Source organism: Molossus molossus, unplaced genomic scaffold, assembly GCF_014108415.1.
Source record: "Molossus molossus isolate mMolMol1 unplaced genomic scaffold, mMolMol1.p scaffold_m16_p_5, whole genome shotgun sequence".
Taxonomy (NCBI): Eukaryota; Metazoa; Chordata; class Mammalia; order Chiroptera; family Molossidae; genus Molossus; species Molossus molossus.
The window spans coordinates 58,340,012-58,366,934 of NW_023425388.1; the positions used below are offsets into that span (position 1 = coordinate 58,340,012).

The 26,923-nt window shown below is 47.1% G+C and overlaps 1 protein-coding gene across 1 annotated transcript in view; it reads right to left on the reverse strand.

Moving 5' to 3' along the window:
- Window positions 1-26,923, reverse strand: part of XXYLT1 (xyloside xylosyltransferase 1) — a 167,663-nt gene that overhangs the window by 67,625 nt on the left and 73,115 nt on the right. The window contains exon 3 of the mRNA XM_036243636.1: window positions 3,080-3,212. Within this exon, the coding sequence (XP_036099529.1) occupies window positions 3,080-3,212 (133 nt within the window). The remainder of the gene's footprint in view (window positions 1-3,079; window positions 3,213-26,923) is intronic.

Here is a 26,923-nt window from a genome sequence, read left to right on the forward strand (position 1 = left end):
ATTTCCTCTATCACTATGCTAGCATTCAGTGATCCCTCATTTTCCAGAAAATTTGGTTTAAAAAAAAAAATTGTAAAGAAAGCTATTTGTCAAATGGACAGTGGGGAAATACTTTCTCCCCCACCCCCTCCAAACTTCTAACATTCATGGCACACAATGGAGGGGAAATAGCCATAAAAATGACTTAATAAGTGCCCCTTTGAAGTGAAGAAACTGTCAGACAAGTGACTATAAAAATAACACCACCGAGGAGATCCAAATTTATTTCTGCTTAGTGAATTTCCAGACCAAAATGAACTCAGTTCATCAGTCCAACTTTTGTTTTTGTGTTTTTGTTTTGTTTCTGAAACTTCCTTTCTTTTCACAGATGCTAGCAGATTCCACTTATGCTAGAAAAAAACATGCCCACCTCACACGCCACCACTTGGGGAGAGCTTATGGTGCTGCATGCTGCCAGCTCCTCGAGGGGGTCCGGGGAGTGGCCCATGCCCTCGGATGGGCAGACGGCCAGGCAGGGGATTCCCCGCAAGCTGCGTGGGCCATGTTCAAGGAGACGGGGGCTGAGACTGCAGGCTGACGAGGAGGGCCCAGCTCCATCTATCCTTGCTTGGGTACTGTTCGCTTACTCCTTTCTCTTCCCCCTCTCTTCCCCCACCGCTCCCCACAAACACACACACCAGGCACAGGCTCCAAAGTGGCAAACAACTTAACACTTGGCCTTGCAGGCCACCGAGGAATCTCCAGTTTTCTTGTGGACGAGGGCAAAAGGCCACACTCCTCCATTCTTCGTCTGCTCCAGCCAGCACCAAGCCATCCCTAGCCCCAGAATATCCAAGGCAATTACCCAGAGCCGGTACGCTGCAGATTCATGCAGCGCAGTCTGTGGAGACTTCACTGAAGGCCTTCAGAAACATTTCAACTGGGAGAGAGTGAAAAGGGGAGAGCATGGGCGGAAGTTGTCCTTTGTGTTGAGTGAGTGCAAAGCCCTGCAAACAGGCATTTTGGGGCTCTACAGCCATCCTGCAGCAGAGGGCTCACTCATCTGATTAAAGACGCTGAAGGTGAGAAAAACTCAATTTCATTTTGGATCTAAAATCTTTTAAAGATTGTTTTTGAGAAGGCCAGACAATTAAATCGATTTAATTTTCACAGTTGATAAAATCCTAGATCTACAGAAAACATAAATTCTGGCCAATGTAAATGAAGTGTGGCCAGATTTCCATTTATATTACATGAGAAGATTTCAAACCAGGGCTTGAAAGCATCACTGCTCTAACTGCATTTAATAATTAGCCTGGTTTAAATATTCCAGGGACACTGGCCCCTATGGACAGTGAGGAGCTCACCGGCAGACAAGCAACTTCAGGACAGAGGAAAGACAATGAGCAAACGGCGAGGGTCAGAAGGCTGGGATCACAATAGCCAGAGCTGGGAGCGGGGGGTCCCAGGGGGAGAGCCAGGGCTCCATGTAGGGTGGTAGAGCTGGGACCAGCACAGAGGACTTTGGACTCCTAGTTCAGTGCTCCTTCCGTCACCTCCTTTTGTTAAATCAAGAACCCCAGACATAAGATACACCTGGTACGAAGGTGAGGCTGTGAGGCAGGGAGGTTGCTGTGAGCTAAATGGCAGGTATTTGCCCAAACCCTCCCCTGCCATTGCCTAAAGCAGAGTAAGAGGCTCTACTTTGTGACTCCAGGGCAGCTTGTGAGAGGATTATGTCCAGGAGAACAACCCACAGGGCCCAGGAGTTATCAGCTCATTCAGAGGCTTTGCAGGAATTTCCTGTTATGTGATCCGGGCCTTGCAAATAGCCACAACCACGCTGAGGCTGTGCTTCCCCCCTTAGGAGAAATGTGTGCTCTGGACTCACAGCTGCCTGTGCCCTGCAGCGCTCCGAAGGCTGGGCCTAGCTCCAGGCCTGGCCAACGGGAGCCGGCATGAGGGTCTGCACGGAGAACAAGAGCAGGCCAGCCCGAGGGACAGTGAAATCCCTGCTCCAGGCAGCTCAGCTCGGGGTCAGCTATGGCTCCACCCGGAGGGGGAACAGTCAGCAACATGGAACTCTCTGGATCCAGGGCCATGGCCTAGTTAACAAAAACCTGTAGGTGCTTCTGATTTTCCTTCCTGTTTTTATTCTTGACTGTAAGATATACACACACAGGCACATTCACAGCCACCCAGAGGGAGCTGCAACACTGCACACTCCAGAGGCAGCCGCCTGGGTCCCCTCCCCGCCACTGCCCCATCCCCTCCAGAGGCAACCATCTTTCTGGCTGTGGGAATCATTATCTCCATGTTTTCCCTTTAATTTTTCCCTTAAAACAAATTAAGTTTTCCCTTTAATTTGTTTTCCCTTTAAGTTGTGTATGCGAAGACTACAGTTCGGTTTTGTCCGTCAGTGTGCTGTTAACTGCAGCTATGTCTGCTGGCGTTTGTCCTTACAATATTCTGTGGCATGGAGACATGTTCTGCCCTCTGCTGTCTATGGACATTTACACTGTTTTCAGTTTTTGGTGACTATAAGCAATGCTGCAGAGGCTGTTCTTGAAGACGGCCCCTGGTTCTCGGGTGCTGTAGTCTCTCTGGGACGCACACTCGACAATAAAACACTGCATCATACAACGCGCTCTTCACCTCGACTGGGTAATGCCAGTCTGTGTCCCAAAGCTGTGCTGCCTTTGCCTCCCTGACAGACTCCCGCGGTCACTGGTGACTCAGAGGCCAAGAAAGCCTCATCTATCACCAGACTGGCAAGTTAAAGCTAGACCCTACGACTCCTCTGTAAGACAAAGCTCAAGATTTTAAAATTCTGAGCTTAACCAGAACCAACAACCAAAATAGCTGAGCTTACCACAAGAAAATTGTCACAAACTCCCCCAAAAGAATGAGAGGGCATCTCCGGCTCTGAAGCAAAGCCACCTGCCTATACTACTATCTGTAAATAATAACTCCAAATGTGTCCCTGAGATACTCGGTGCAGAAAGACTGCACTGATAAATCCCAGTTGGCCACGAGTGGCAGGAGAGGGGAGTGAGGGATGGGGAGGGGTCCCAGAGCTTGCCCCACAGCTCCTACGCACCTGTACACGGGCTGCATCTCTCTGGCGATGCCAATGACGGCGCCTGGCAGGAAATTGTCAAACTCCTCAAACAATTCCCGGATGTTGGTCTTGTACTTTAGGTCTAGGTCCAGCTGAATTATCCGCAAGATCTCTGGAGGAAAGAAAGAGACAACAATAAGACCCAGACACACATCCTGGGACGCCTGGCTATTTATAGAAAATGAAGTGGAAGGTGCAGAAAAGGGTCCTGGATTATTCTTGCTGTCACCAAAGATGCAGTTACCTCTAGGAAGAGAGACCCTTCCTTTGCCAGCAACCCCCTCTGCAAGACTGGAAGTCAAAAATAAAAGTCCCATGTCCTTTCTTCCAATGGCAGACACATTCTATTTAAATCCTGGTGACCACATGCTCCAGTTTAGGCCCTCCGTCCTGGTATAATTGTCGACAGTGCACTGTTTCATTCTCAAAAGTACCTGACACATTACATTGACACTACTCAAAACTGAAAGCATACAGGTGTTGCTTTATGGGGCACAGGTGGCATATGACCCACGGGAGACGGGGATAAGAACCGTTACTGTCTTAGGCTCTTATGATTAGTATTACATTATAGAAACCTAAATGTGTTGTCAAACTGAGTCTCACAACCACCGGCACGAAGAGCTGTTTGCTTCCACTGCCTTGAGATAACTCAGGAGCAAGAACTGAGGAGGGAGGGGTCAGCCAAGTGCATTCTCTTATCCTTCACCCAACCACGCCCGACTGAGCTCCTCCTACCTATGCTGTCGGTGCCAGGAGAGGGTCAGACACCAGGCTGCCTGAGACCCTGCCCCCAGGAGAGACATGCAGGTGACTAAAAACAGGGAGGGAGGAACTAATGTTGGCATGACGTGGAAGAGGGGCTGTGGAAGTCCCAAAGAGGGGGTACTTGGGATTAAAGGATGAAGAGAGGTAGTCAGTACTTGGTACTCAAGGGAAGGCCTAATGGGAATTGGACCACATGGGTGCAAGTTCCAGTTCTGCTGCAGATGAATTTTGTAACCCTGGGAAATTATTTTACTTCCCTAAATCTTAGTTATTTCATTTGTTAAAGTGGAGACAATACAATGTGCCTTGTGAGGCTGTGATGCCAAGATGATGGGACATGGGTGGGAAACGTGACCTGCACAGGCTGTGGAGGTGCAGGGGTCCAGGGCTGGGCGAGGAGACTTGCTGAGGCCTGAGGCAGCCCAGGAAGAATAATGAAAGAGGGGGCACGGGCTGGACCTCAATGTTGGGCAATGTGGAGAGGTGATGCTCCTCCACCCAGAGCATCAGGGCCCCGCATGGCTCTCCACCAGCCTTTTCGTGCCTGAGGCCAGGCTGCCCCTGGAAGCCCTCTGAGGACAGGGACCCTATCTCTGGGGTCTTAGCCTCCATCCACTCACTGCCCAGGGCTTGGAATCCAGTCAGCACTGAGGAATGTGTGTGGAATTTCACTGCCATCCTCGAAATTAGTTTCTGAAGAAATCACAGCTTACTCTTTAAGAAAAACTGATTTATTTGTTCCTTGTTCTATTTTCCTTTGTGACGCAGAAATAAAACATTAGCTGATATCCTACGTGAGTTTCCTGAAGAAAAGAAAGTTACAGCACGTAAGAACCCAGTCCAGAGGAGAGGAGAGGGCACCAGAGTGAGCTCTTCTGGCCCTGTGGGGAGGGGCAGAGAAAAATGGGCCGGCCGGGCCCGTGTGGGGCCTGCTGCTGCCCGGCCTCACGCTGCCCACCCCATACGGAAATCTCCTGCGCCTGAGCTCCCACACGCAGGCCGTACACAAGGCAGAGCAGAGCCCCTGTGAGGCTGGGACGGGATGACAGAGAAACTACATCACTGCAAATTGTGTTGATGAAAGGGGTGGGGGTGGACAGGGGGCATTTGAACTGGAGATGGGGAGGCCTCAAGGTTGTTTGGTGGCAATTTTGTGGCACTGTCAAGACTATGAGAGAAGGGTAACTCTCAACTTCATGGCACCAGGGAGTAATTCCAATAACATCAATGACGACCACGTAGAAGCACCCCTTCTTTGAGCGACCAGCATTGCACAGGCAATAGTTTATTTCTTGTAACCACCCAACATGTTTAGATGGAGAAGCAGAGGTTTGGGACCTTTGAGAACAATAGCCCAAGGTCCACAACAAGTTGAGTGTTGGAGCTGGAATCTGAACCTAGGTCTGCTTGACTTCAAAGCCTGCATGCTCTTTCCACAGACCCTGACCCCCTTCCGACTGGAGAGGAACTCCAAGGAGGCAGACGCTATCCACACACGGACCCCAGCGGCATGCAGAAGTGCCAAAGACCCTGACAGACAAAAAGCAGAACAACAAGCTGGTCAAACATGGGGTTTAAGGGAAGCCCTCTACCTGAAAATGGTAATGTCACTATAATTAAACTCCTAGAGGTAGAGAGGCCATTCGTTCCGTCATTTAGCCAGCCACACTTCCTTGAAAGCCTACAGGTGCTGTGTACGTGTCCTGGTCTTTCCAGGTCATCCAAATCCTACCTGTTCTGCAAGAAGCAGCCTGGCCTGCTTGGACAGGACCTGGTCAGAAGTCGCTGCCTACCTCAGGTCACTGCCACCTGTGCACCTTGACAAAGAGAATGCTCCCTGAGAAAGGGAGTGTGGCGGGAAGGCAGAGCTTCGGGACATCAGAAGTCTCCTGAAGAGACACAGCTCCTTCCTCTGGGCAGAGCCCCAGCCTTGTCCTAATAAGCCGCTCAATACATCTGAACACTTTCCCCTCTTCAGGGACTGGCAGGGAGTGAGCCTGGGAAGGCAGTGTGCAGCCCTAAGACACCGTATTTGGAGAGGCTTCCATTTTTTTATAACTCCTCATGTGTAAAGCACCTTTCAGGCAGGGTTCACCAAAAGCCGCAAACACCCGTTTCAAGAGGGACTTCACCAAACACGGTCAACTGATCAGGAAGGAAAGCAGTAGCAGGCCCAGCACAGTGACCCCTTCGCACCAAAGCAAAAAGACTGACCCAGGTGTCACCTTTCAGGCTAAGGCGGAGGGGACACGCCCTCCTGCTCAGGGAGGCTGACAGCTCCGAGCGCAGCCTGCACCAGCACGGGCACCTGTCCAGACTGTTATCCTTTTATGTAACTATGAAATAAGATGCCAAGTTGTAAATGTCACTGCTGAAAAGAGGAAGATGCTTACTAGGAATGCTGAACTTTATGGGGACGCGATTTTTTTAAAGGGCCCTGTTCCTCCGGCCTCTGGCCCTTCAGGTAGTCACCTCTCTGTGGAAACTGCATCTGGCTGGGGCTTTTATACACAATGCTGAGAGGTTGTGGGAATGAAACAAGACTGAAATATGGAAATAGCCACACTGATGGCCCAATGAGGACGCTCGGTAGAGGACAGCTGTAATGATAGCAGTAGAATCACTGAAATTTAAGGAATAAATAAATGAGATAAATGTCCCCAAAGCAAGGAGGAGATGAAATCTATAAAGAATGTTTGAGAAAATGGAAGACTAGACAAATACAAAACTCAAAGGAATGGTCAGCACCTAATGCTGGTTGAATGCTCACCCTGTCAGAATCCTGCAAGAAGATAATAAAAAGATAGAGGACAGACTAAGCTAGGATAACAGATAGAAAGAAAGCCTGATAATAATTGAGGCCAACATACCCATTGTACAGATGGGGAAACTGACGACCAAAGAAGAAGAGGGACTTGTTAGGGGTCATAGAATCGAGCTAGGTGACAAAGTTGATCCCAGAATTCAAATCTTCTGACTCCCTAGCTAATGCGCTAATGTTAATTAGTTCCCCCTCCCACCATCCACTCCCAGTATGGGCCATAAACTCCGAGAGAGCAGAAAACATTGTGTGATGACCCAAAGGGTCGTACACAAGACTTGCCAGGCACCCAACACAACTAGCTCATGGAGGACCTTCATACCATCCCATGGAAATGTAAACCTGAAGATTAATAAGTAGTAGCCAAAGAAAAGAAATGAGAGACCCCCATGATCCACACACTTTATAGTCAGTCTTGGGAAATGAGAAAACTGCTTTCCTATTCTCAAATTGACAACAGATGAGCCGTTAAAAACCAAACCAAACAATGCAGTATTCACATTCCTCTAAGAACACACCTTGGGCTGTGCTAAATTCAAAGGGAGGAGAGAAACTGACAACCTCCAGAAGCCACCCCTGGAGACAAAAACTCAGTGCCTGGTGTGAAAGCCACAGCAACCAGAAGTAAAACTCTGTCCACCCCACTGCCCCTCCACCCTCTGTTCTAGTTAGACCTGTTCATTCCTGGGAACGTGTTAGCCACTGCGTCCAGTTAGTTGGATGAGGGTCCTTCCAACCAGCCCCTCACAAATCTTCTCAAGCATTGTTTAAATCACAAAAATAAGAACTGAAGTATCAGTGTGCACCTGTGGCATTTTCTCAGGCAGAAGGACACCTGCCACAGGAGTCAGGAAAAGTCCTGTGTGGGAACCTGGTGTTTGAGGAAAACACTTGTGCTAGGCATCCTCCATGGATGCTCTCCACTGCCTGATGCTGGCTGACAGGCCTCTTGGTGGATGATGGAACCTACGAGAGCTTCCAGCATTCCCCCTCATGGGTCAGCCGTTGGAGCTATTTTTTTTTTTATTGATTGATTGATTTGAGAGAGATAGAGGAAGGGAGAAAGAGAAACAGATTTGTCACTCCACCTATTTATACATTCCTTGATTGCTTCTTGCAACCAGAGATCAAACCTGGAACCTTGGCATGTCAGGACAACGCTCCAACCAACTGAGCTACCCAGCCAGGAGCAGTTGGAGCTTTAAGCACTGGTTGCCATGGGGGATGAGTGTCTGCAACAGATCAGGCAGGCTGCATTGAGCTGTTTCAGGAAATGGAAGAACTGCTGCCTCCAGGGTACAGAAAGTGGTTCTGGGGCCCTGGCTGAAACTCCCAACCACAGAACTGATGAGTGTTTGACCACAAGACAGGAGTCACTAAAGTATGTCAATTCAAAGTGGGAAAAGATGCTAAGGATCTAGCTCTGGTTTCAGACACAGAGTGCCACTTGAACTTCAACTCCAGGAGGTAAAGTCAAGAGGGTGGTACCATCTTCACAAGGGAACATGTCTGCTCACCTCATCCTCTCATGCTCCAGTTTCAGGCTAATGAAATAGGGCCGCTTGGAAAAGGAAAGACAAGATTGAAAGTGCTGGCTAAAGATGCAGCTTTCAGGGCCTTCGTGATCCCATCACCATCACCACCCTGGTCAGGACAGCATTAAGGAGGCCCCTGCGCACCCAGGTGATTGTTCTCAGGGTTCAGGAAGACCATACCTGCTGCCAGCGCCTGAGGCCCTGAGCAGAGCCATAGGCTCGATTCCTCTGCAAAAGTGCACTGCATGCACAAGGCAACACTCATGCCCTTAGCATCAGCTGGGAGGTTCCCAAATCAACATTCCCCCATGGAAACAGGCTGGGGACAGCTCATCATCAGCCTCCAATTAAACCAGCCACAAAGCTTGTCATCTGACCAGGGATGGAATTACAGCCCACAGTGAGTAATTAACGATACCCGAAAACAAACAAAAGGGGGGAAAGCCTCCTTTCCTCTCCCCTCCCTTCTCCTATCCCCAGAAACAATTCCTGGTAGACAACTGTTAACAAGCACAAAACAGCATGCAACAAAAACAGACGATGAAATTCTGGAAAGACTTGCTTCAGTAAGCACTGGGCCACCATCCTGGGCAACAGACAGGCCTTTTCTGAAGGGCAGATCAACCATGCAGGCGCCTTCTCTCCCTTTCTGTTTTGAAAAAGCTTCAGAGCTTCCTGGAGATAAATATTTATAACACATCAGAGGGTTTTCACCTCAGAACATCAGCACAAGCTTTTCACTAACCGGGAGAGAGTTCAGGGAGAAGGGGAAATTATGACCACCCTGAGCCATGGGAGGCGTCACGGGGCTGAGGACCTGGAAGCAGCTGCGTGGGAAGGGAGCTCCATTTCTCACTGTCTGCTCGGAAATACTGCAGCAATTTGCCACCTGCTTTATCATCCTTCGGAGCTTTTTAATTGCTGGTCGGCAGCACCTCTGGCCTGCAGGAGTCAAAAAGGGCAAATGAGAAGGGGTGGAGATTTCCTCTAACGGTAAGAGGTTCATGGCCTGAAGGGAGCTGTTTTGAAGCCCACAGGACAAGCACAGTCCTGATGCACAACTCCAGCCACACCAGACTGGCTTCTCCCGCTGCAGGGTCTCCGGCCATGATGGAGAGCCTGCCACTGCAAGGCACAGGCCCAAGCTGGCCCCTGAGGGGTCCACAGGTGGAGTTGGCTGCGATGGCTCTACATCGACAGGGACCTGGGGTCACTTCCCGGCTGGGCCTTTCCCTGTCCCTCAAAGCGCCCTCCCTCCTCTTTGCTGTGTCAGGCCCAGCTGCAGGACAGCTGGCTAACTATGGAAATAGCTGCAGTGAAAGAACAGAGCGGAACATGCCAAGGGTCCAAGGCCGTGGGCACAGATTCCTGGGGCTCCTCCAGCTAGATCGTCCAAATGCTCACTCGGTAAAGGGGAGAGGGTATCTGTGAGCCAGGCCCAGGCTGGGGAGGGGGGGGCTGCACAGGTGCTGACTCACCTCGTGAACCTCCACCCCACTCTGCCAGATAGGTTCTAGTACCTCCCATTTCAAATGAGGAACCTGAAGCTCAGAGAGTTTTGGCGACTTCTCTGACAACCTAGCAGGGAAGCGGCAGAGTTGAGAGCAAGCACAGATTTGCCTCACTCGACAGTCTGATCCAGTATTCTCGAAGACCTTTTTATTTTTTAAAATATGTTTTTATTGATTTTTTACAGAGAGAGAAACATCAGCTTGAGAAACATCGATCAGCTGTCTTCAGCATGCCCCCTACTGAGGATCGAGTCTATAACCCCGGTGTGTGCCCTGACTGGGAATCTAACTGGGACTTCTCAGACCATCGGATGACGCTCAATCCACTGAGCCACCTTGGCCAGACTCAAAGTCGCTTTTAAAACCCTGCTATCTTTACAACAAGAAATGCCGCCACCTCAAGGTGAACATGTCAGACAGCTCCGGGTCTTCTGGTGCAGTGATGAGACTTCCCCACAGCCCCCAGCCCCTCCCTGGAGACCTTCTCCCCATGCAGCTTGAAGACTACTGGGGTTCCCTTTCACTGAGCAGAGACCACTGGAGAAATTTCAAGGGAAAGGGTTGAATGCCACAGAAGGAAGTTTTTAATGACAGTAGCCAACATGAATAAATATATTCATTTAATCATCTGGATGCTCTGACCGATAGGTCTGCCTGACCATCGAGGAAACGAAGAAGTGTGGTCATCGAGATCACATGCTGGGAAGGGGCAGAGCTGCAGCTCACACTCAAGTCTGTTGGGCTCGGAACCGCATGCTCGCCAGTCCTTCCCGTGCCGCCGCCTTCCGGGCCCCCGGAGAGCCCGGGTAAGACCTGCGCTCAGTTCTGTAGGCGCTGCCCAGCCAGGAAGTCCCTGACTGTCCCCTGTGCTAATCTATGTTTTCCACATTAGCCGCCTGCTCCACCTCGGAGGGAGTGGGTGAGGGAGGAAATGAAGTTCATAAGAGTGATTTATACAACCTGTTAGCAGCTCTGGTAAAAGGTTCTGGGGCCAAGAAATTGAAATTAATGAGCACAGTCAGTGTATGTATTAGCTATACAACAAATTCTTTCTTCTAGCCCTACTTGCGCCTTCTCAAAATTAAGCCTGGAAAACGATGTTCGCTATGGCTCAGCCAGAACATTTTTTTTATAACTATCAGCTCTGTTTTATGGACAAAACAAAGAAAAATTATTATGAAAAGATGTGGCTTTGCTTCAGCAACAGTATAACATGAGTCTCCTCCCCCACCCTTAGCACCTTCTGTGACTAGGTATTAAGAATTTATTCCCAACCGAGCTAAAAAAAACTTTAGGGGTATATATAATAAGATGACATGCAACACCTGGCCTCAATTTTCATCTTGCTTCTATTGCCAATGTGAAATTACAGTTCATGAACTTCTTTATGAAGTTCAATATGCAGGGGAAATTGAATTCTAGACTTGGAAAGCAGAATCCCCCTTTCTCTTATTTCCATGGTATAGATGTCCGTGGTCCCTGTTGGTCTTTCCACAGCTTCTAGCTCTCTGGTGTCCGCCATAGACTTTATTTTTTTGTCTCCAAAAGTATAAGCTCTCCTTCCTGTTTGGGGCAGGACCACATTCTCACTTTTTTCACCAACAGAGACTGATGCCTGGTCTCAGCTCTTCACTGGTAGGCTATTTTCATAGACCTTTGGCGATGGATGGCAGCTGCAGAACGCAGTCCTCTTTGGGCGGAATTAACAGGTGTTTTTTTGGAAATCATGATATGGCTACCACTGATCTGCCTGAATGTTCATAGCTCAACTTTGCAAGTCCCTCATTCTGAGGTTCTTTATTATAACTGCAGGGGTGCCTGTTTCTTTCTCATCTCCTCTGCCGTCTCTCCACCCTTGGGCTGCTGGGCTCCTTCAGCCTCCTCTCTAGCTGAGTAGAGCAGAAGACTCTCCAACTAAGAGATGCTTACCCAAAAGGCCAAGTGGGATCAGGCAGAGAAGAGCCAATTTCTCCCAAGGGGATGAAGCCTGCTCCCGGGACAGACTCGATATTCCTCGGGACCACGAAGGAGTTAAGGAAGAGCGGCCTCACATCATTCCTTGGGCCCAGAAATCCATGGCACCATTCAAGGAAAAAAAAACAGTTTCTCTGCTTTAGGAACCCAGAAATACCTCTCTGAGATGTATATGTAAAGAACTACCCATCCTCTCACCTTTTGTAACAAAGCAGGAGAAAAAAATATATATGGTTTTCATCTTTTCAGGAGCAACATCTCTGTGACAGTCTGCAAACCAACTTGCCAACAGCCAAATGGCCCACAGGTTTCCTGTCTCCTGAGTCAGGCCTCTTGCCAAAATGTCATGTAATTTTATTGATTTTTATGTTACATTTCAAGAAATATATGAACTAGCTATCATCATCGACAAAATGATGAGGTTCCTTTATGCCAAGTACTGGGCTGGGTATTTTTATGTATTTTACCTCATTAAGACTTACAAGTAGGCCCTGGCCGGTTTGGCTCAGCAGTTGGAGCATTGGCCTGCGGACCAGAGAGTCTCAGGTTCGGTTCCCTCTAGGGGCACGTACCATGCCCCCCCAAAAAAGACTTACAAGTAGGATAGGATTTATTGTTCCCATTGTATAGTTTTCGCCTACCAAAGGTATAGTCTGTGTTTCATTGCTTTCATCCCTGTTTACCAAGGTTAAGAGGGGCCCTTCCTGCCCCGGTCAGTGTGGCTCAGTTGGTTGTAGCATCAGCCTACACACCAAAAGGTTGTGGGTTCAATTCCTGGCCAGGGGCACATACCTAGGTTGTGGGTTTGATCCCTGGTTGGGGCACATACAGGAGGCAACTGATCAATGTTTCTCTCTCACATCGATGTTTCTCTCTCCCTTTCCCCCTCTCTCTAAAATCAATAAGCATGTCCTCAGATGAGGATTTTTTTAAAAAAAGAGGAACCCCTCCTAATAAGGACTCTTATTAGAGTCCTACTTACTATGACTCCAATAAGAATTATCCAAGAGCACAAAGAAGGGAAAAGACTGGCCCATGAGCTGGGATTCCGGACTCCAATTGTCATTTAAAACACAACGTCCTTCCTATGGAGCCAAGAAACCCTCTTTAAAGTTTGTTCCTATCACAGACCCTACAATCGAAAAGAATCTGTCTATTGAATTGTACTCAAGCACTAATTAATTCATTCTGCTTTTTAATTAAATTTTAATTTCAGTTAACTAATTTTTTAATTAAATAAAATTTAAGTTATTTGTTTTAATTTTTTAATTAAAGACATGATAGCCCTGGCCAGTTTGGCTCAGCAGCAGAGCATCTGCCCACAGACCAAAGGGTCAAGGGTTCGATTCCCAGTCAAGGGCATGTACCTGGGATGCAGGTTCGATCCCTGGCCCCAGTGGGGAGACAAACAATTGATGTCTCTCTCTCTCTCTCTTTCTCCTTCTCTCCTTCCCTTCCACTCTATCTGAAGAAAGAAAAGAAAAAAAAAAGTCAATGGAAAAAAGATCCTTGGGTGAGGATTAACAACAACAACAAAAACATGACATATAATGCCAAACCGACATAATTACAGATGAAAGTTAAAAAAAAAAAAAATTAACCTCTAAATATTTCAATTTGTACTTCCTAAGAAACAAGGACACTCTCATAATAATAGTACAACCATCAAAATCATGAAATTAACATTAGAATATCACTACCATTTAATCTATAGTCCCATTCAAAATTTGTCAATTTTCCAAAAATGAAATCACAAAATTTCTGGTCCAAGATGCCATATAGTTGTCATGTCTCTTTAATCTGAAATAGCTCCTCAGTCTTTGTCTTTTGTGACCTAGGACAATTTGAAGAACACAGGCCAATTATTTAGTAAAATCTCCCTCCATGTGGGTTTGCCTACGGTTTCCTTATGCTCAGATTCAGGGTATGCACCTTGCTCAAGAACAGCACAGATGTGACACTGTGTCCTTCTCAGTGCATCACATTAGAAGGCACAGCATGCCAATCTGTCCCGTTACTGGGGATGTTCATTTTGATCACCGTAAAGTTACTACTTCTTTTTCTTTATAACTATAGCATTATGTGAGGAACATTTTGAGACTAAAAATATCCTATTTCTGAACAAATGTTTACTTGCTGGTTCAGCATCCATTGATTCTCCTTATCTGAATACGTTATTACTATAATGGTTGTCACCAAATGGTGACTTTCTGGGGCCTTCATTTCTTCTACATTCATCGGTTGCATTCTACTGTAAAGAAGAACTTTCTGACATCCCACTCACGGTGGGCGTGCCGAGTACATTCTTCCCTGACTGGAAGGCTCGGTGCTGCCTGACGCAGGGATGGAAAGGAAGGAGTGTCAGAGCTGCCATCACTGTGGCTTTGGGCCCGTCACCTGAGCAACGACCCTCTTGAAAACTCTGCAGCAGCACCAGGCTGGAGGGTGCTTGCTCATTCTTACAGAAATAAGTGAATGAAGAAACAAGTAGGAAATGACTGCCCAGCAGAGGCACTTTTAGAAGGCAAGGCCAAACTATCTTTTCTTTCTCCTATTTTTTTTTTTTTTAAATAAGTATGCAATGGCCTCTGCCTTATTCAGTAAATTGTGAACTCAGGGACTTGAGGCAAGGTGAGTAGACAGGACACTGGGTTAGAGCCCTGGCTCCACCACTATGTCCAACCTTGGGCAAGCTACTTCTCCTCTGGGTATCAGTTTTCCCAGACTGTAAAGACAAGAGGGTTAGAACGATGCTCCCTGAGAGCCCTCCCAGCCCTGCCACCCTGTGATTCTAACAGAGATGGCCTTTTCCCCTTACTCATAATAATCTAGCTGCTCGTTCACAGAACAGCACAACAAATATATATCAGGCACGGAAGGTATGCTTCACTGTGTTGACCTCAGCCATGCCAAGCCAAGTGAGCCATAAAGTCCCTACTGTTTCCCAAGTACTGTGCCAAGTGTGGAGGAGGTTCAGACATGAATGGCACTGATCCTAGCCTCCGAACATAAAAATATAGTAGGATTTGTCAATGTTGCCACCACGGTTTCCAATTTTCCCTTATCACCATTCTTCCTGGCTATTAAACATTACCATACAGAAACCAACATTCACTTAGGACCTACTATGTGTCAGACTCAGACTATTTTTAAATCTCCCCATTTCCATTTACCAAATGCAGAAAGCTAAACAGTGGTCAAATAATTTGCATGAGGTCACACAGTGAGTGCCTGGCCAAGCAGAGATGCACGTCAAGACCTGCAGTCTGAGTGCTCTTGCTTCAGTGTGCTCCCTTCAAACGGGTTTACTTTGAACTTAGTCCAGTTATCTGTTGCTGCGTAACAAACCATCCCCAAAACTTAGTAGCTTAAAATACTTTGAGTATCCCTCATGGTTCTGTGGGTCAACTAGGCTTAGCTGGGCGGTCCTCAGGTGGGGTCATTCACATGTGGACACCGGAACATGTCAGCGGAGACTGTCGGCACCTAGAAGCTCAGCCAGGCTGGACGTCCACAAGACATACACTGCTGGCAGTTGGCACTGGCTGTCAGCAAAGAGCTCAGCTGGGGCTGTCAACCAGAGCACTTGCACGTGGGCTCTCCCTGATTATGGCTTCGCCTAGCAGGGCAGCTGGATTTCGCACAGTGGCCAAGAACAAGTATTCCGAGAGACCCGGCTGAAACCACAAGGCTCCTGGGGACTGAGCCTCGGAAGTCATTCTGCATCACTTCCACTGCATCCTAATGGTCAAAAACAAGTTTCAGGGCCAGCCAAGATTCAAGGAGAGGGGACTACACAGAGTGGGGATACTGGGAGGCACGGCTCATTCTGAGGCCATCTCTGAAGACCAGCTCCACCCCACGTGGACTACAGATTATTTAAACTTATTCCTTGTACTAGTCTAAATTTTCTGTAAGATACCTGTACTCTTTTGTAACCACAGAAATAAATATTTTAAAACATGTACGATTATCAGTATGTCAAATACATGTTAATGTATTATGTATTTGTGTGTGTGTGTACACACACAACAAATGAGACTAAAAGAAAATGTGCATTTAAAATTTTTTTTATCTTTCAAAATGGATACATATTGCTTTTAAAATAAAAACATTTTTAAAGGGACTAATAACTACCTCGTAGGAAATATCCATTTTCTGGCAATGTAGATCAGATTTAAGGCACTTTGCCACAACCTCAAGTTTCTTTAGAATTCCTTGTCAAGGTGGTCAGACTTACCCATTTTTATAATCTTTTTCCAAAGCAAGCTCATCTAGAAACTTCTGCCTTCCTCCTACTTCACCATAAGGTGGTTTTCTGGCTTTCCAGATGCACTTTTTAAAGACAAAGCACACAATAAGCTGGGAGCCAGTTTCATCTGGGTCTCTTTCCCGTCATTTATCTAATTAAATTTGTGTTGCATTTTCCCCGTCTCCTCTTGCCAAGTACATCGTGGAAATCCAAGACAATGGCAGCCTGCGGGTACTGGAGCAGCTCAGAAAAACCCTCTCTATTGGGGTGAGTCTGTCTCTCAGAGGCCGGTCTGTATCCTCAGAGCTCCAGGCCTATAGGAATTCAAAAAGAAAGAGCAGAAGGCAGGAGGGGGCGTCAGGGGAGCAAGGAGGAGGGGGTCAATAGGAGGAAAAAGGGGGAACATCCATAATACTTTCAACAATAAAGATTTTTTTAAATAGAAAGAAAGCGCAGTCTTAGAGAGACCTGAGGCCACAAGATCACAAACCGGTAAGGTCAATCAACGCTCTGGCGAGGGAGGCAGGCGGTAAACCCACGTGGACACTGATGACTGAAGCCCACAGAGCTGCCACTGCCCCCAAACAGGGACCATCTAAACCAACACGAAAAGTGGCTGGGGGCTCAGTCTGTCACCTCCACTAAAGGACACTGGTGAGCTTCCACTGGAAACTTCCAGAATTGAGTATACAGAGAACAGGGAACCTGTGCAGATGACAGAAATGGGACTGAGTTTTCCTGGCCGTCCCGCCTTCCCAAAGGGGGACAGCTTCTGAGCAGCCAAGCACCGGGGTCTGTTGCCATAGTCCATGCACGTCAGTGGCTCAGGGAGCTCGGGGAGGCCGATTTGTTGAGTCATTCAGTGCTATTTTTATCCACTTTCCAAACCATAAACCCACACTTCACATTTCATTGTTTAGGGTGGATTAAGATTTTTGACTTGGCCTTTCTTGTGGTTTAATTTCCTGCGTGCCTGCAGGAAGGAAAAACTTCAGCATCCCCATGGAGACATATGACACTTGAACCTTTCGGCAGGATGGTGTCCAGATTATTGGCATCTTGACTGCTCTCTAAACCTATGCTGCTCCGATGAAGCACAGAGGTCATGACCTGCCCCTTCTCTCCTCTATTCACCAGTCAGTGTGTATGGTCTGGCTCCTGGAATACTAGGTCAGGGCATATTGGCTTTATGAATATTCCAATATCAGGACATGAAGTTACCTTGTGCAACTCATATATAACAGTTAAGTGAGACATTAATAGAATCATTAGTGATAAACATCCAGGAGAGAGTTTGGTAACTGCCAGGGATGGACGAGTTGAACAGTCTTAAAAACGATTCCCAAATGATTTCAATTATAAAACTAGGCATGATTATGTGGTCACAGAAATAACAAACACATACCAGAAAAAAAAAAAAGAATGCTCCTTTTCTGTGGAAGCCAGGACGAGCTTTGTTTTCTTTTAAAAACCTTTTTACCTCCACCCATATCTGAACTAGAGTCATAATGCTTGCGAACTTGAATTCCTTTCATATAAACGACGTCTCCAAAGCTCAGGGTCTTCCTGGCTGTCACAACCCTTTTAGCTCAGGCACAGCTCTGATTTTCTGCCCAAAGACAGAGCCCTTTTTTCTTTTTAGAAAGAGAATCTGGAACTGCACCAAATTTTCCTCCTGCATCTAATGAGAGGATTGAGATGCTGTAATAAACACAGAAACTCAATGTTGCAAGAAGTAGTAAACTGCCCAGGAGGAAAAAAGCTCCTTGGGGAAGCTGATAGCTGGACACTGCTGGTGTGAGCCCCTCCCAGTCCAGCAGCAGACCCTCTGAATGCTCATCCCACCAACAGCACACATGACCGATGAATCACCACACAGTTCCAAGACACTAGAACCTTTTCTATTGATGATGAACAACTCTGCATTCTTTCAATCATTCAACAAGTATTTATTACCCTGTACTGTCTGCCAGGCACTGTTCTCACCACTACAGATACTGCAGGGAAAGACAGGCAAGGCCCTCCTCTCATGTCACTCACAGTCTGGACAAATGACTTCAGAGAGCAGTAAGAATTGCCGGAAAAGATGCCCGGCCGGGGTGGCTCAGTGGCTGAGCATCGACCCATGTACCAGGAAGTCTCCAGTTCGATTCCTGGTCAGGGCACATGCATGGGTTGTGGGCCCAATCCCCAGTGGGGAGCATGCAGGAGGCAGCCAATCGATGTTCTCTCTCATCAATGTTTCTCTCTCTTCCCCTCTCCCTTCCTCTATCTCTAAAATCAATAAAGAAAAAAACAAATCAATGGCAAAAATATCCTCAGGTGAGAATTAACAAAATAAAAATAAATAAAATAAATGTAAACTATAATTGAAAAAAAAAATTTATTTTTTAAATGACATAATTAGATATTTGAACAGGTGATATTAAAGATTTGTTATTTCAGGTGTGATGATGGTTTTAAATTTTAAGAATCCTTGTGTTTTAGAGATGCACACTAAAATGTGTGCCAATAAGGTTGCTTTAAAATAATAGGGGGCAGAGCAGATTAATGGGTATGAGGTTTCCTTTGGGGAGTGATAACAATTTTCTGGAACTAGATAGAGGTGATGGTTTCACAACACTGTGAATGTGCTAAATATCACTAATGGTGAATTATATGTTATGTTTTTATCACAGTAAAAAAATAATAATAATAATGGCAGGGACAGAATATGGCACTGGGATGAATAAGATTGGCCATAAACTGCTGATTGTTAAAGGTTGAGTGATAACAACAAGGGACACGTTATGTGTATGTGTATAATACATGTTTGTAATGTATTAGAAAGTTTCCATGATAAAAAGTTATATTTCTTTTTAAAAGGAATCTCTTCGGATGAAGTGAGTTTCCCTTTAGAAAGCAGGTGGTCCCCACCCCCACTCAGCACCTGCTGGCTGCCCTAGAGAGCGCCAGCTCCCACCTGCGTCAGTCCTGTGGTCTGCCAGAGGCCATGATCCCCTTTGTCCTGAAGGACAGTGACCAGATGTCACTCCTGGATGTCTTCCACAGGTTACAAGTGGATCACAGACCCTGTGTCAGCAGTAACTGCCAAGCAGTTTCTGGCTCCCTCACTTTGCAGGGGACAGTCGCTCAGCTAGTCACTAGACAGGAAGCCTGAGGCACAAAGATACCAGGCCATGTGGACACTGCTCTGGTGGTCATTTTTTTTAAATGAAGACTGTAAATCATCCCATTTGTCAGTTGCATATAAACCAAGTCTCATGAAAACCAGGACACCCGACTTGGCCACTGGCAGTCAGAAAACCCTTGTTCCCAGACCTTCAAGAGGGGAGGAGGCTTTCACTTCTCTCCATGAGGGGCAGAGAAAAGGAGTCCTGAGATGAAGACCTCCTCAAGGACCACGTCCAAAGACTTAGTGGGACTCTTCTTCTTAGGATTTCCCACAACTTGCAATTATACATGTATTTGTTTACTTATTAATGGTCAATTTCTCCTATGTTTATAATGTTATCACCAAGCACAGTGTCTGGCATCTTCAAGAACCACTGTTTTTAAAAGTACTAAACACAAGATTCTCCTAGAACCAGCTCTCTTGCAAGGGAACTACCCACTTAAAGAGCTTAGCATCTCTTGGGGGCCCACAAAGCAATCAGGGCTGTGCCCTCAGGACCACAAAGGTAAACACCAAACTCTCCTGGGGGGTAGGGGTAGGGAAGGACACCCAGAAAGTAATGCTCAACCCAAGTCCTTAGAAGGCAAGTTCTGACAAATAACAAGAGAGCCCATGAGTCAACAGAGCACATGGCAAAACCAACCAATGGGAAAGAAAGCCACCTAGAACACTGGGGTAGGACCCTGGAGGCCAGGCCAGTGTCACTGGGTAGTAGGGGGTCTGTTGACTTACCATCCAGGATGTAAGGATTTCAAAATGTTTACTGGGTGGCCATTCAGTACGCACTGACTGAGCACCAGCCTGTGGGTAGGAACAGAGAGCAGATGCTAAGGAGAAGTATGAGGGAGAACTGATGAGACTTGGTGACGATTTAAGAGGGAAAGAGCAAGGAAGGGAAATCTAGGATGAGTCCTTTGTTTTTGGCTCAGGCAACCTATCCTTTGCCAAGATAAGGAAGGGTAAACCCGGGGAGAGGAAGACAAGCAGTTCTGTGTTGCTTGTGGACTTCGCTATACCGATGGGATACTCAGATGGAGATTTCTAGGGCCAGCACTGAGACTTTTAAAAAACAGGTCTCAGGTGGACATGGCAGTAAGAACAGCACTTGTGCTCACCCATACTCTGTTCTCCTAGCTCCTGGCAAATGAACTGTGAGCAAAAGTGATAGTGGTCACTTCTGGACGATAACAGTGAGAGCCACGGCACATCCTCGGCCACTCTTCCCCTGAAAGCCATGTTTTCCAGGTGGCACCACTGCAAGTCAGAGGTGGCTTAGATCTCGGGCTGTTGTGTGAAAGGAGCTGCCCTAGAGATCGCCACGGCACCCACAGTGAAAGCTGCTTGGAAACAAAAGAGTATGTATTAAGGCACTGAGACACAGGGCATGTTTGTGACTGCAGCCCCAGCTAGCCCAGCCTCAGTACTGCAGGAGTGGTCAGTGCATAGGTCAAGCTGGGCAAGGTGAGCACGCACAATTTTTTATCTACCCACACACTTAAAAGATCTGACATAATTTTAACAACAGGGTCTCATCCAGTAATGACCTGTGAAGGAGAAGAGGCACCCTTGCCTCACCCTGGGGTGCATATCCTAACCTTAGGAGGAGGAAGCTACATAGAACATTTTGAACCCTTCCAGCAATTCTGATACCTTGTGTTCATCCTCCACCCACACCGTCTGAGAATCACTGGGATGAAATGAGGAGAGAGGCAGATCTTGAGTATGAATCCCAGGTCTGCGTGTTACTCGGTCTCAGACACGACAAGCCACCCTTGTGAATCATCAGTGCGCACCACCTCTCTGATACTCCCGTTACCTGATTAATTTATCATGTCTATTAAGCTCCCTAGGCTTTTCCAGTTCCTCACATTAACTCCCTTATGCTTACCTGGGGACTCTGAACACGCAAAAGGCAAATGTGTGGGGCTGGAATTGACCATGTGAATAGCTCAGTGAGAAGATGCAGAAGTCACTGTTCCCATAGCAACACTCTGTACCTCATAGAACACATGCCTACAGGGTCTGCTGAAAATATGATTTGAAACGTAGGACATGGCAGCTACTCAGAACCGATGGGAAGGAACCCTCAAACCCTTGTCTAGGACTTCACACCCCAGGGAGACACAGCTGACATCCTCTCTGCAGCATGGCAGGGACCACCTGCCACGCCCTCTCTCTGGGCCCTGGCATCAGCATGGCTGGCCAGGAGTTCCTCCCCTGGGAGAAGGCAGGACCCTGCTCAGGAAAGCTCTATCCCTTGCTCAGGCTCAGCAACTGTCCTACAGAATACCTCATCCACTTGTAGATGTTCCTGGCTATCCATGCAGAATTACTTGCTCTCTTCCAGTACATTTTGTTCATAATTCTATTGTAGGCACATGGTATTGCATTAGCTGTTTCCATGTCTGTGCTGCTGACCAGGCAGCAGCCCCACAAAGGTAGGCACTGCCCTACCCTCCTTTTATTCCCAGCCCTGGGAACGGAATCTGAAGAAGGGCCTCAATTGCAAGACCTCAAAGGAATGCATGCTGTTAAATACTTATTTATTCTGTTAAATATTTCCACCACCGACTGTTAGAAAAGAGAGAAATATAACCAGCAGTCTTGCCGAGGTCATGAAGCACAGGCTCCATTTCTAACAGTTCACAGCTGACAGCTTCTGAGCTCTATGCCTCCCTCTTCCCCTTCTGCCCACACCCGGGCAAGTGGGTAAGCCTAGGTGCTCCTTTGGTGCCAGCGGGAAGCTCAAACCATATAAGCCCTGGCCCGCATGGAACCCTCACCCCAACCCCACCCCTAGCCACCATAGAACCCCACACCGGTCTCCGTCCCCTACTCTCACAAGTCATTTTCAGACCAGTGAGGGAAGCATGCCCTGCTCCCCCAGGAAGTCACATTATGTGGCCTCAACATCCAAATCCAATTGCAGAGGCAGTCTATCCTGGTACAGTGAGGTGGCCACAGCAGAGGGACAGGCAAAGTGGACTGCAGGGCAAGCACTGCATCTCCAGCAGGACACAGCCATCATTTAAGAACCCACCGCAGCCACATCAACAGAGGTACAGCGTTTCCCACGTGGAAGTAAGGGTACCACCTTACTCTGTCCTCCAGCCTGCATCTGTGCCCGCACAGCACTCGCCTCTGAAGCACTGTGCTCAAATCCGGACCCGTATTTTAAGGAAACAGAGACCTACTGTAGCATGCCCAGAGCGGGCATCTGGACGGTGAGCCGTCTAGAAATACTTCCTGGGGGGAACAGACAAGGAAACTGGGGCTGTTTCCCCTGACTGAAGATTGCTTTTGAAATTATGAAAGAAAGGAACTAGGCTTCTCCATTGAAGTCAGCAGAGAAAAGCAGGTTTTCGAAATGTCAGAAAGATCTTTCTAAAATCAAAACATGTCTGAAGATGAAAGGGGCTGCTTCCGGCGGTGGCAGCTCCCTGTCATCACAAGGCCAAGCAGGCTGCCCGGACAATCTCCCTCTCCAGGGATGCCACACAAGAGGTCCAAGAACTGACAAAGAGATCCTACCTTCATGTCTGTTCCAACCGTGAAATTCTCTGACCCAATTCAACGACTCCCTTATCCCCAATAAAAACTGCAATGTGCAATAGTCTGACCAGAAAAGGATTGAGAAGTTCAAGGACTGGTTTGCAGTCACGTCCTATTTAAACTGAACCTGAATCCCAGCCAAAGAATCAGTAATTGTAACAGATCGTGTGTGGAAGTACACGTGTGTGTGGGAACTGAGGTGCTGGGAACAGACCACAGAAATTGCTAGGTTATAAATTCATAATTGATCCCCAGAAACATAAACCAATCTGACATGCCCAGAGAAAAGAAGTTGCTAGTTGGGGACTCAATTTCATCCTTTCTGTGAGGGAAACACTAAAAGACGATTTCCCGAATTCCAAAATGGCAGCAGAGTGAATGGAAGCTACACAGACCATCTCCCAGGACCAAACTGGAATTACAACGAAAATAAAGACACATCGTCAGGAAAAAGCAACAAAAAAGCAGCTTGGAGGACCTTATAACCAGGAACACTGACTCGATCCGGGTAGGACTGCGGAGGCGCGAGAGGGGGGCTGGGAGCCCATAGACAGCAGCAGCCTTAGCTGTGAGCAGCGCCCTCGGGTTACACTCCCAAGCGGCTCCGCAGCGCAGAGCCGCAGAGCCGGGACAGACGCTAAAATAGCCACAGCCATAAAGACAGCCTCTTTAATAAATGGTGTTGGGAAAATTGGACAACTACATGCAAAAAAATGAAACTAGACCATCAACTTACACCATACACAAGAATAAACTCAAAATGGATAAAAGACTTAAATGTAACTCATGAATCCATAAAAATTCTAGAAGAAACTGTAGGCAACAAAATTGCGGACATCATATGCAGCAGAATTTCCACTGATACGTCACCTAAGGCCACAGAAACAGAGGAGAAAATGAACACATGGGACTACATCAAACTCAAAAGCTTCTGCACAGCAAAAGATACAATCATCAAAATGGAAAGGCAACCCACTGTATGGGAAACATCATTGCCAATGATACATCAAATAAGGGGTTAATTTCCAATATATATAAAGTACTCATACAACTCAACAAAAGGAAGACAAAGAACCCAATTAAAAAATGGGCAGACAAACTGAATAGACACCTCTCCAAACAGGACATACAAATGGCTAAGAGACATATAAAGAAATGCTCAACATCATTAACCATCAGAGAGATGCAAATTAAAACAACAATGAGGTATCACCTCACACCTGTCAGAATGGCCACCATCAACAAATCATCAAACAACAAGTGTTGGCGAGGCTGTGGAGAAAAGGGGACTCTAGTGCACTGCTGGTGGGAATGCAGACTGGTGCAGCCACTATGAAAAACAATATGGTGTTACCTCAAAAAATTAAAAATTGAACTGCCATTTGACCCCGTGATCCCACTTCTAGGAATATACCCTAAGAAGCCTGAAACATCAATCAGAAAGAATATATGTACCCCCATGTTCATAGCAGCACTATTTACAATAGCTAAGATCTGGAAACAGCCCAAATGTCCATCAGTAGACAAATGGATAAAACAGTTGTGGTACATATACACAATGGAGTATTATGCAGCTGTAAGAAAGAAAGATCTCTTATCCTTTGAGACGACATGGAGGGACCTGGAAAGTATTATCCTAAGCGAATCAAGCCAAACAGAGAAAGACAAGTATCATATGATCTTACTTATTTGTGGAATATAATGAACATAACAGTCTGAGGAATGGGGTAGTCCCAGAGAGGTGAAAGTGCGGTACAGACTGACAATCCCCAGAAGAGGGGGTGGTGGGGGAGAGATAAACCACAGAACTTATATGCATGTGTACATGAACAATGGACATGGACAACAAAGCTGGGGACAGGGCGGGGAGGGAGGGGAAAGGGGGAATCAGTGGGGGAAAAGGAGAAACCTGTGTAACAAAAATAAATTAATTTAAATAAATAAATAAATAAAAAATAAAAGGCAATTTCCCAAATTTCACTGAGAGTTGTAAAGATGTGGCAGAAAGTTAAAAACAAGCCATAATTCTGTCCCAGGAAATGGTATCTGTACCCTGCGTGTAGTGTGAGTTGTGTGCATGGCTGAGAATGCCCTCTCTGCGCCCCAGGAAGCTGTGTCTGTACCCTGTGTGCAGTGTGACTGTGTGCACGGCTGAGAATGCCCTCTCTCTGCCCCAGGAAGCTGTGTCTGCACCCTGTGTGCAGTGTGACTGTTGCACGGCTGAGAATGCCCTCTCTGTGCTCCCCACCGCTACACCTCACTGTCCCCTCCCCCTCCTGCTTTGTCTCCCTCACATACAGGAACTCCAAGCAAGACACCAAGCTGCAGACAGAGCAGGAATGAGGTGAAATGGAGTAATTGAGCCCCTGGTGAGGGACAGAAACCTCTGCACAGCATCAGGGTGTGATCTGGGGCTCCAGGGGCCCTGAGAGAGTACTCCTGACCTCACAGTGGAAGGACAAGGACGGAGGGGAGCAGAACCAGAGGTGCAGGAAGGGGAAGGGGCTGTGCAGCACCCTTGGGAGGGTCTGGCCCTGAGGGCACAGGTTCCTTGCTAATTCTAGATCCCAGAATCTGTGCTGAAGCCAGCAAGAGGGAGTGGCACAGACGTCCCTCGGGAACCAGAAGAGATCATTTCCATCCTGCCAACCTGGCTAGTCAAGGCCAAGAAGGATGGAGTCCCAGAGGTCTGGGATGACTGATCCCTCTGGCCAGCCTGGTTCTCAAAACGTATTTCCTTTGGTAGCAGTCTCCCCTGATTCCCATGCTGCTTTTCTCATCTCACCATCCCCTTTGAACTATTTCTTATTCCTTTGTCTTTCTATGGGGGCAGTACTCCTCTTCCCTGCCCTGCAGCCCTTGGAAATAAGCAAACAAACAGATAAGGTTAGCCCCTGGGACCAGCCCCACAGCCCTCCAAGCCCCAGAGCACGATGTGGCCTGAGATGTGGCTTGACCAGGCTCGCTGGCTCCGCACACACCAGGAGCAGACTAGAAAGACATGCCCTGCTCCCCCACCCACCACACACTGGCTCTCCAGGAGCTACAGGCACTCCTTAGGAGACACGATGAGAACCCTACTGCTACCACGGGACTTTGTTCACAAGAGGTTTGAAAGATGAAGTGGTATAAGACCATTAGCTGTAAAAAAGTGACATGGTTCTTCCCGGCTTGGTCAGTGAGGGTTGACCACTCCACTAACCCAAATATAAAATGCCCTACTGATTCCGAAGAATTAAGTTCAGACCAAAGGCTTGGGGAGCGCGAGGGGGGAGGAGTAAGTCACGGTTAGGCAGTGGCAGCCACTTCCCCAGCACAGGGTGGGCAGTGAACAAAGCCCACTGATGGGCCAGGTGTTTAGAACTTAGAGCTCTTTTTCTCTGTTTATAAAAGAGAAATAAAGTCATTAATTAATTTTAAGTCAATGCTTGGGAAAGCTTTGCTTCCTTCTCTCCTGTCTGATGATGAGAGCTATGAAAGTGATGGCAGTGTGCCTTCCTGCGCTGCGGCCTGGCTGAAGAGCTGCTTCTGCAGCTATGCATGTCTTTCCAACTTTTGTGATGAGACCCAAGCTTTCATCTTCTATAAACTTACCCCCGGGTCCCGAGCTTCTATTTGCTTTTTGTTTTTACTTTTTTAATTTTGGGTTATTTTAGTGAACATCTCAAATTCTCTGAGGAATAAGAAAAGGGATTAATTAGGAAGATGATGATAAATATCAACAATAATAGTATATTAATAACTTTAAATGCTTGCCATTTGCCAGCTGCTGTTGTAAGCTCTTCTTGTATATAAACTCATTTGGTTGTCACAACCCTGGAGATAAGGTGTCTGGGCAGAGCCAGGGTTTGAACCCATGTAGTTTTCCTCCCTAGGCTGTAGCCTAACCCACTGCACTATACATGGAAACATGAGGAGATGGGTAAATTACCTAATTAACTTACATACAATGGTTAAGCTCTCGAGCTAAATGGTGAGGTAAGTTCCAAATGGGCAACAGTATTTTTCTTCAAGATCTCCAGTGAAATACGCTTCTACAAAACACACTTCCTATCTCAGGACACCCCACTTCTGTAGTCCAATTCCAGACTGATATGACTACCATTTGTTGAGTTCCTGCCTTGTGCCAGACACTGTGAAGGGCACATTAATTAATTCATCCAAATCCCCTGATTGCTGATCATCATCTTTCCAAATATTGTACCAGCCACTTAACCAGGTATGTGCTCATGGAC